At 35.5% G+C, this 11,140-nt stretch overlaps 1 protein-coding gene across 1 annotated transcript; it reads left to right on the plus strand.

The window, feature by feature from the left end:
• Window positions 1-1,130: 1,130 nt before the first annotated feature.
• LOC147399165 (Glycosyl transferase, family 35) lies at window positions 1,131-9,522 on the plus strand. The gene is made up of 15 exons (XM_086448621.1): window positions 1,131-1,526; window positions 1,712-1,950; window positions 2,055-2,156; window positions 3,529-3,705; window positions 3,874-4,149; window positions 4,562-4,833; window positions 5,042-5,159; window positions 5,248-5,817; window positions 5,976-6,128; window positions 6,697-6,825; window positions 7,070-7,306; window positions 7,830-7,906; window positions 8,363-8,549; window positions 8,700-8,900; window positions 9,180-9,522. The coding sequence occupies exons 1-15, from the start codon at window positions 1,310-1,312 to the stop codon at window positions 9,294-9,296; spliced, it is 3,072 nt and encodes a 1,023-aa protein (XP_086304747.1). The 5' UTR covers window positions 1,131-1,309; the 3' UTR covers window positions 9,297-9,522.
• Window positions 9,523-11,140: the final 1,618 nt, after the last annotated feature.

Genomic DNA, 11,140 nt, shown 5'->3' on the forward strand with positions numbered 1-11,140 from the left:
ATTGAGTTCACAAATTCATCCCTTTATGCTTGGACCATTTGGTAGTACTTTTGATAATAAAAGATTTTTTAAGGGTATTTTTGATTTAAAATAAGTTCTGAGGTGTATTTATTGCCTACGTTAGACACTGGATTCAACATTGAACTGACTTGATAGTGCATAGAGAATAATTGATTTTTAACTTAGATCTCGAAAAAATAAATCTATGGTTATATGTGCATTGCTAAGTCAATTCAATGTTGAACCCAGTGTTCAACACAAGCAATGTAGCATGGCTCCTAACAAAACCCTTAATTTATACCCACCCTTCGATGAAATGTTTGGGTCTATTCTACCATATTCCTTCCTACTAAATGTGAACTAGTTCTAAGTATAGTTTGTATTCGATTCATGGACTACACTTGTACTAATCAATTTGTAAATCCAACCATTGAGGTTCGTTGAATTTTATCATAAAAATATGTATAAAAGAGAAGCAAATCTATAAATAAAAAATAAAAAAGAATTCTACATTTTAATATTATAATTGCACTTGTAACTTGCTTGTTTGAATTATATATATGCACATACAACTCAAACTAGCGAACTGTAAACTTGAATCAAGGTACATAGATTTGGATAAATTCAATAAAGTAGATATGAACTCACTCTCAATGATAGAATACTTGATTTTGTACAGTAAAAATGAAGAAACATATTAATTTAACTTCATCCTACCTCTTTGGGATTAGTTATTCGTGGACATGCCCCTCCACATTTTGATGAATATTGTAAGATACAATTCATGTTTTTTCAAATTTATGGTGTATATATTGTTCTTGATGAAAAAAATTTCTTATAGAAAAATCAAACTAGGGTTTCACAGAATTTAGATTGACTGATCACACAAACCCACGATAATTTGTGAATAAAACTTAAAAAGTTGGGTGTACGATAAGTTAGGTAATTAATAAGGGTATTGGAGTGAAAATTCCTAACGAAAATTAAGTGAGATTAATGAATTTGTGTCCGTTTGGTAATTATTCGAAACTTCGGGGTAACTTATAAAAATATTTGTCTCGTTCGTATAAGATATCATATCTGTTTGGCGATTTGCAGCACTTACATTAGTTAATTTCTTTCTCTCTTTTTCAAAATGAACTTGAGAGTTGAGACTCGTGAAGAGTGAAAAAGACTCAAAAGGCTCCTTCAGATCTTCGCGCCACCGTGAAGTGAAGATAAGACTCTCTCTCTCTCTCTCTCTCTCTCTCTCTCTCTCTCTCTCATATCTGTGAGACTCTGTGATTAGGGCAGAAAGCAGAGAGAAACAATGGCGACTACACATTTCTCTGCAACGTCTGCTCGATCGAACGCCTTCTTACATTGCAATTCCATCTCCAGATTCATCTGTTTCAGTTCAAAGAGTATCAATTTAAATCCTTTATTGATCAGTCCCTGGAATTCGCGACGTTCGAGAAGATCTCTCTCGGTAAAGAACGTCGCAAGTGATCAAACGCAGATATTGAAGGATCCGATCCCTAAAGAAGGTTTAATCTTCTCTTGATTTCCAACTTTTATTCAACAAGTGTTGTTTTTTAGGTTTTAAATCTGATTGAATCAAGGTTTTTAGTGTTCGATTTCTCTTTGTTGGTTCTTGAAGATCAATGCTTAGTCTGATTTCATATTGTTTAGTGGACGAAGAAATAATTTTTTTTAATTTTTTTTTTATTAGGAGTTACAAGTGATCCAAGTTCATTCAAGCCAGATTCAGCATCGATTGCTTCAAGTATCAAATTCCATGCGGAATTTACACCATTGTTCTCTCCAGAACGGTTCGATCTTCTCAAAGCTTATTTTGCGACTGCAGAAAGTGTTCGTGATTCGCTCATTATAAATTGGAATGCTACTTATGATTATTACGAAAAGATTAATGTGAAACAAGCTTACTATTTATCGATGGAATTTCTACAGGTTTGTTCTTCGTTTTTCTCGTTGATTATTGCGATTGATGCGATCGCCCAAGATTAGTTTGCTTTGTAACGAATTATAGTTTCATCATGCTCTGAGTGTTGCAGGGTAGAGCATTGTTGAACGCAGTTGGTAATTTAGAGCTGTCCGGTGCTTATGGGGAGGCTTTGATCAAACTTGGACACGATCTAGAGAACGTAGCTAGGCAGGTAAGATTAATTTACTATGTCTTTATACGGAATTTTCTTTTTCTTGCTAAGACAGATTATTTTCCAGTGATTTCTGTTATAATTTTGAATTTTATTAAAGAAAGTAGTGGGTGTCATGTACATCTGCGAATGATTTATAAATATGGTATTCGTTTAAAAGTGTAATTGTCTTTATAATTAATTTAATTTAATTTTTTTAGAAATATCATTCAAGTTGTAGTTAAAAAAATTAATTAACATGGATTTGGTATCAACAATACTCATACTTTTGTCATTAATAATATTAAAGATTTGATGTAACGTGGGGGCAATTTTGGAATTTAAAATTTTGGTGTTGACATACACTACTCTGCACTCTCTCATAGTAAAGATGTTCGTTTGCTTCTCTTCCATGGAAGTTTTATTTTCCCAGAATGTATCCTAATTTTTGGCCTAATTCTTCTTCTAATGATCAATTCAACCTCTGATCAAAAAGATATACCTTGGTTATATTTCATCTCTTCAACAAGTTTAATAATGAGCATAATGGCCCTATTGTTCCGATGGAGAGAAGAACCTATGATAAACATAGATCTAAAGAGATCAATGTTTTTGACTTATGGCCCTTTTTAAAATAAAGATGGTGGTGTGTGCTTGTTGTGGATGCATGAATGGGCTTATGAATGAGAAGATTACAACTAGAAGCTTAAAAGTAAAGTGCTAAGAACATAAGTGAAAGTACCGTACCATGAGTATATCGAATAACTAAGTACTGATTTTTCTCGAATCACTTTCAATTACATGCCGGGGGGCCAAAAACCATTTTTCAGGCGCATGGAAAACCCAAATAGAAATGAGAAAAAGACAGAAATGTGAAAGAGGAGAGGACTTCTTGGTAATTTCAGTGAAAATTAAAAAAGGGTATTTTCGGTATAAAAAAATGATTTACTGTTTTTACCGATCCGGGTCCATTATCGGAGGTCAACCCATAAGGCTAGAGGTTGAGGAGACCTACTTAATACAAGTAGTGTATTTTTTAGTTGATATTGGGTAGTGATGAGATACATTGAGAAGAACCATTAGTAAAAATTATACAACTGTGGAAAAGTACATTTACAGCCCATATAACAACTTTAGTTATTCTAAATACCTAACCATCAATGTTTTGGATATCTGGCATGTCTGACTAATCCATTTATCTTAACCTGCGATTTATTTTCTTCTCCAAGATCTCGTGTGAAATGCCCATTTTAAACTACAGAAACCTCTCTAGAACTTGTCATTATTTCCTTTTTTTTTGGAGGTGGGGGTGGTAATCTGGACTTGAACCCCACAACCTCAAAGTTGCATGCACACGTTGAAGTGTCTTCATTTTTCAATTGATCATTAACAGGAACCAGATGCTGCTCTTGGAAATGGTGGCCTGGGGAGATTGGCATCCTGTTTTTTGGACTCTCTGGCAACGCTGAACTACCCAGCGTGGGGTTATGGACTTAGATACAAGCATGGACTGTTCAAACAGTATATTACAAAAGATGGTCAGGAGGAAGCTGCAGAAAATTGGCTTGAGGTAACATCGTTTTGCTTTTTATTTGAAGGTATGTGTCTTCTTTACATTCTTTGAAACTTCAGCTGGAAAAGTGCATGGTACATTTTTTTTCTTCTTTTTTGAATTAAAAATAGTTGTTGTTAAGTCAGGTTTCTTTATTTGAACATTAATTATGGTACCTCCTTGCAGATGGGAAACCCATGGGAAATTATACGAAACGATATATCATATCCCGTGAAATTCTACGGCAAGGTTGTTACAGGATCAGATGGAAAGAAACACTGGGTTGGGGGAGAAGATATATTGGCTATTGCCTATGATGTTCCCATACCGGGATACAAAACTAAAACCACAATCAACCTCCGACTATGGTCCACAAAAGTTCCATCTAGAGATTTTGATTTACGTGCTTTTAATGATGGAGATCACACCAAAGCATGTGAGGCCCAACTAAATGCTGAAAAGGTTTGGAGGCTTTCAGTTGAATTCCACTCATTTTAATTGTGGCAATGTGCATACTGCATATACAACACTCAACATCTGTTTTTTTGTTTTGTTTCTGCATGGTGTGAGCTCCTTCCAAATGTTTGTGCCTACTATCATTCTTGTTTCATTTCTTGATCTGGCTATTACCTTAATGGTCAGTTATGCTTATGCTGATGGAGTTTTAAATTGTAAAATATTAATTGGCCAGAAGCTGAGCATTTCTCTTTTGAATATGTTTTTGGTAGTACGTAATTTCTTGAGCAGTAATGAAACACCCCATTCTCTAAACTTGATTGAACTTTCAAAATGAATTTTAATGGTAATGACTTGCAATGTTTTCTGCATAACAAAGTGGATCCAAAATGATCTAAATGCTGCTTGTTTATACCAGATTTGCTATGTATTATACCCTGGGGATGAATCAATGGAGGGGAAAATTCTCCGTTTGAAGCAACAATACACACTATGCTCTGCTTCTCTTCAAGACATTATTGCACGTTTCGAGAGGAGATCTGGGACATCTGTAAATTGGGAAGAATTTCCAGAAAAGGTTGCAGTCCAGATGAATGATACTCACCCAACACTCTGCATTCCAGAGCTGATGAGAATATTGATAGATGTGAAGGGTAAGAGCTGGAAGGAAGCTTGGGATATTACTCAAAGGTACTTCCATTTATGGTTGTTTTACAGTCATTATGCCCAATGATATTTCCTTACTGTATGGATTCATATTGAAGTGAGAAAAAAAAAAATTGCTTCAAGACTTTTCAAATATGTTCAAATATTATTTCTTTTAGGTGATCTTATTAAAAAATAACTAGCTTTAGTATATATTTACACTAATAACTGCACTCTTCATCATCTCTGCCAGAACAGTGGCTTATACAAACCACACGGTTCTACCTGAAGCACTAGAGAAATGGAGTTTGGACCTTATGCAGAAATTGCTTCCTCGACATGTTGAGATCATAGAAATGATTGACGAGGAGGTACTGTTGATCTAGCTGATTCATGTAGATATTATAAAGTTCTCTTATGAATCTTAATTCTAATTTTTCTGCTTAATGTTTGAAACAGCTGATTCAGACCATAGTTTCACAGTATGGTACAACAGATCTGGACTTACTACTTAAAAAACTCAAAGAAATGAGAATCTTGGACAATTTTGATTTTCCTGCCTCCATTGTGGAATTATTTGTTGAATCTGTAGAAGACTCTCTTGCTGATTCTGATGAAGAAGATGAAATTTCTGGCAAAGAAGACGAAATTTCTGGTAAAGAAGATGACATTTCCGGTGAAGAAGTTGAAATTTCCGGCAAAGAAGTTGAAAATTCTGTGGAAGGAGTTGAAAATTCTGTGGAAGAAGTTGAAAATTCTGGGGAAGAAGTTGAAATTTCTGGCAAAGAAGTGGAAAATTCTGTGGAAGAAGTTGAAATTTCTGGTGAAGAAGTTGAACCTACAGATGAGGAAGTTGAATCTAAAGGGAAAGGCACAAGGAAGAAAAAATGGTTGTTAAAATCAGATCCAAAACAACCAAAGATGGTCCGTATGGCTAATCTTTGTGTTGCTGGTGGTCATGCTGTAAATGGGGTTGCTGAGATTCATAGTGAAATTGTAAAGGAGGAAGTCTTCAATGACTTCTATAAGGTAAATCTATAGAGGCTATCTGTTCTTTCTATGTCTTACAGTGTGTTGCAGTTTCATGCGTTTGGTAAAACTGAACCAGTCTGGTTCATATTGACATGCTAGTGAGGTGCTTATGAGGCATCCATTGATAATGCTATTCTGCAAATTTCTCTCTGCAGTTGTGGCCTGAGAAATTTCAAAACAAAACAAATGGGGTTACGCCAAGGAGATGGATCCTTTTTTGCAATCCAGGTCTGAGTGGAATCATAACCAAGTGGACTGGCACAGAAAACTGGGTTGTAGAGACTGAGAAGCTGGCTGAACTCCGAAAGGTAATCTATCAATTCCAGTTTTATCATTTGTGAAATTGTTTTTATCTGTTGGTCGTATTTGTTCATTCTTTTCTATGGGGTTTTTCTTGAAACAATTAACTTCTAACTTTTGGATTGAGACGATGGGAATAAAGAGAGAAGGAAGAGATAGTAGTGAGTCCTCTCTACCCTAAATGTTACTTGTAATTAAGATGTACAATTACCTGACCCTTAAATAATTTCCTGTAATAGTCTGGGACAATAAACATGACACAACCTCAACATATATTTTCTTAAAACAAACCTGAAAACAAAAGATAACTATTACTATATGGCATGGCGTATCTTTTGTGAAGTGGGGAGGCCAATCCTCTATGGAATGCAAAAAGGGTTAATTCAAACCGTACATCTGATAATATGATGAGAGTGCAGCTCCTAATACGTGGTTCACATGTTTGTCCCTTCTAGTCACTTTTCTTTAGCTATTTACGTGTTTGTTTATTCAGATAAAGCTCTTGTGAATTTTAAAAATAATATCCTGGTAGTGCAGCCACTCTTCTGTAACTAAATTAATGCAAATTTCTTATAGTTTGCTGATAATGAAGATCTCCAAACTGAGTGGAGGACTGCCAAAAGGAGCAACAAGATGAAGGCCGTGTCATTCATCAAAGAGAAAACAGGATATGTTATCAGCCCTGAAGCAATGTTTGATATACAGGTAGGAAATGACTATTGAAAGAAACAAAAAGAAATGAACATAAGTACTGCATCTCAAAGGAAGGTCACTAATGTGGACATACTACCAAGTAGGCCATCATTAGCTGATGAGATATAATACACCTATGTGAGAAGTGTCTCAATTGGTCAAACTTTCTCTGTTTTTCTTTAAAACAATTTATCTTCCCATGACTGCAATTTGTTTATTAAATTTTAACAAGGATAATTGGCTAATGCATTTTCAGGTGAAGCGCATTCATGAATACAAGCGACAACTGCTGAACATCTTGGGAATTGTTTACCGCTATAAGCAGATGAAAGAAATGAGCGACGAAGAAAGGAAAGAAAAGTTTGTTCCCCGTGTATGTATATTTGGAGGAAAAGCATTTGCCACATATGTGCAGGCAAAGAGGATTGTAAAATTTATCACAGATGTTGGGGCTACTGTTAACCATGATTCTGAAATAGGAGATCTATTGAAGGTAAGCCACAAAATATTGTTAGTGACATTTGCTCTTTCTCCAACGTTGAATTTTTCGTACAAGAATAGTAGAACATTCCTGTCATCCAAAATATGCTTTCTGATTTTTTTTTAGTTACTGGAGTTCAGTTCTTATCTTTTCTTTGGAACACTTCTATAATCTTTTGATCTTGTCAGTGAGTTTTAGAAAATATATTTGAGTTTCCTACTTGGGCAATCAATCCGTTTGACAAGTAGTTGAGTGCTGTTTCCAGAAGTTGCTCTCTTAAGGTGGTTTTCTAAAATTTGGCCAAGTCAGCAGTTCATTGCAAATTATAAATTTGCAATTGTTATTTTTTGTTTCTATTCATCAAGCATGATCTTTTGAAAATGTTTATCCCAGTGTTTGGGGACAAGGCAAAGATGAAGGTCAGAATATGTTGCATTGTAAAATTTGGGGTTGAAGTTAGAGATCTGTGTTCATCAATTAGTAGCACACAAATTGTTACTTACAATCAATGTTCTATTTTTGTATTACTTGTTAGGTTGTCTTTGTTCCTGATTACAATGTTAGTGTTGCTGAAATACTCATTCCTGCCAGTGAGCTATCGCAGCATATCAGGTACTCTTGAGTAAATTTTTTAATTGAAACTACTGATTTTAGCATACAACTTCTATTTCCTTGTCACCCAATTTCTTGAAACATCCCTGAGAAAGGAAGTTAAAATACAAAAATAAAAAAATGAAATAAATAAAGGAAAAAAAATCAAAATTTCCTTGTTATAAATGGTGAACATTTTATGGCAAGATTGCTGATGAATCTTAGCCTGTCAATGCTAGTTTTCCATGACCCATGATGCTATAGTAAGATGACTTTATAGTATATAGCAGGTAATAAACAAATATCAACCTAAAGAAGTTTAAATTATTGAAGTGGAGGTTTTCAGGAATCTTTGACAGCTTGATAATAGCTTGTCTTGGTCAAAGGCGTTGATTGAACCTCCCTGCTTTTTGTTATGTTAGATTCACGGTACAGGTTGTTTATTTGTATTTTTAAAAAATTTCCCTCTTTGGCCAGTACTGCTGGGATGGAGGCCAGTGGAACCAGCAACATGAAATTTTCAATGAATGGCTGTGTCCTGATTGGGACCTTGGATGGGGCCAACGTTGAAATAAGGGAAGAAGTAGGAGAGGACAATTTTTTCCTCTTCGGTGCTCGAGCTGATGAAATAGCAGAGCTAAGAAAAGAAAGAGCTGAGGGAAAGGTATGTTGTCATAAACGAAAGTAGAAAAAAATACAAAATGGAAAACCTAAAACAACCAGCGAGGGAATTTACCATTTAAGGAACAACTGATGCTCCTCTCTCCCATGCATACCTTCGCAGTATATGTTATCTTTCTTGTCATATATGCAGTTTGTCCCGGACCCACGGTTTGAAGAAGTTAAGGCATATGTCAGAAGTGGTGTTTTTGGACCCTACAACTATGATAAATTAATGGGATCCTTGGAAGGAGATGAAGGGTATGGTCGTGCAGATTATTTCCTTGTCGGGAAGGACTTCCCCAGTTACATTGAATGCCAAGAGAAGGTTGACGAGGCATATCAAGACCAAAAGGTGAGTCACAAAATATGACATTCATGAATGTTTGCTTGTAAATGCCTACAAACATGATACATATCCCCATAAATACTACCTACATACACGTCTGATACCTCTTTGAGAACATCAGATATATTGGAGAACTGTCAATGTAAACATGTGTGTACATATGACCATATATGTAGATAAATAATGTATGTGCATGCATGGACCATATCCATATGAAGTCATGCATCATTTCATGTATGCATGCACATAAATGCATTCTAATGCTTCTAATCAATGTTTGGGCAGAGATGGACAAGAATGTCAATCATGAATACGGCTGGCTCTTACAAGTTCAGTAGTGACCGAACAATTCACGAATATGCAAAAGATATATGGAACATTGAACCTGCTGAATTACCATAGAAGGGATATTTATAAATGAGCAAACAAGTTCTACGGCGTGGTTGCGACAAAGGTATCCCTTTATCCTCTCTGTAGAAATAATAAGTGAGGTTCATTTTCTTTTGTTCTTGCTGTTAGGGGAACTGAAAGCGGATGTAAAGATAATCTAAGTAGAAGCACCAATATTATGAAGAGGTAGTAAATATTTTTGTTTAATAAAAAAGTGAGGTTGCTCTTTCTTGGGTTAGGTCCACTGATTCTTCCTCAAGGTTTTAAAAGTCGTTTTGATGTCTTGTCTCATCCATGAACAAGACTGAGTCGTTTTGGAGGAGTTTTCTGATATGTTTGAGTTGTCTTGTTCAACGATGAGACAAATGAACCATGATTATAAATCTTGTTCGATACATTGGACTTGTCTATCCATCTCATTGGTGGATGATACCGAGACGTATCGGAGGAATTGTCTCAGTCTCAGACGAGATCTAAAACCATGTTCTTCCTTGGCTTTCTCAAGACCCAGACTCGATCTAATTGTTAATGAATCAGATTTGCATCCAAACATAAGAACTGATCAAGAGATCTAATCAGATACTTATCGTAGTGATCTCAGACAAATGGTTTTAGTGAATATTTGAGTCTTGAGATACCCTCTTGGTTTTCACATTGATGACCTTGACCTGTTGACCATGGTCTTCTATGAGAGACTAACACAAATGACGAAATACCCTTCTATTCAACCTCTGGCCCAAAACCCTTGATTTTCCCTCAAAAGTATATTTACTTGTGAACTCTTTGATTTATTTAGCAACAACACTTCAATTTTGTTTTTCTCTATAAACCCCCAAACCCCATTGTTTTCAATCCTTGACTTATTAAGGTAACATAGGATAACAACTTTATTTAATTTCTAATAAATAATTATAAAAAAAGAAGAAAAACAAGTAACTAATCAAATCCTGGAGAACCAGTGGTCATCATTTCACTAGATCCCCGAAAGAGAAGACAGTACGTATTTTGTTTTTTGTTTTTGGTTTTTGTTTTTCAAGGATGAAATCGATGGTTTTAGCTAGAGTTCGAATATGAGGGCGTTTCAGTCATTTTCTGTTAGTACATCTTATAAGACGATGGTCAAAGGATGTTGTTATCAGTCTGAAAAAAACATGGGTATTCAGATATTCACAACCAAAAAACATAAAGAAGAAAGAGTGGTATGCCTAAATTAGCCTTTTACCATAACCATATACAACCTAAATATGCCTTCTAAGTTCTTAAAAAGTATACTTAGGGATCAGTTACTAGGCCCAAGCCCTAAGCCCCAACCCTCTCCTCCAAAGTTGAAGCCCAAGTGTGTGATGACAGTCAGACGGGCTTGCCAAGATCTCTCTTTCAGAACATAAAACTAAGATGGGTTTGATAACTTATAGTATCCATGGGAAATTTTGGGAGAAAATCGTTAACCCGCATTTGATCATCATCATCATCATCATCATCATCGAAACCTTTACATTTGGGTTGTTTAGTGAAATCCCATTCCTCCTTCAAGCTTCATGTATACCTTCCTCTACCCCGGCTTCCGATTGGCAATGTAGTATAAAAGGAAAACAACGTAGGCAGAGTTTTGTCGGCGTTTGATTACACATGAAAAATCAGATTCTGGCGGAAGAATGACTGGATTCATGATGGTTGTCCATGTGAGAGAGCTAGCCTCAAATTTCCTCATTTTCAAGCCAAAAATTCATTTTCCTAGCTCAAGGGAGGGCATAAGAAAATGATTTTTCCGAGCTAAAACTCAAATGTTTATAAATCATATCTTTCTAGTATCTCGGAAATCACACCCACCCTTAGTCTAATTTCAACAATTTATT

Source organism: Akebia trifoliata, chromosome 7 (assembly GCF_017979445.1).
Source record: "Akebia trifoliata isolate Shusen 1 chromosome 7, ASM1797944v1, whole genome shotgun sequence".
Lineage (NCBI taxonomy): Eukaryota > Viridiplantae > Streptophyta > Magnoliopsida > Ranunculales > Lardizabalaceae > Akebia > Akebia trifoliata.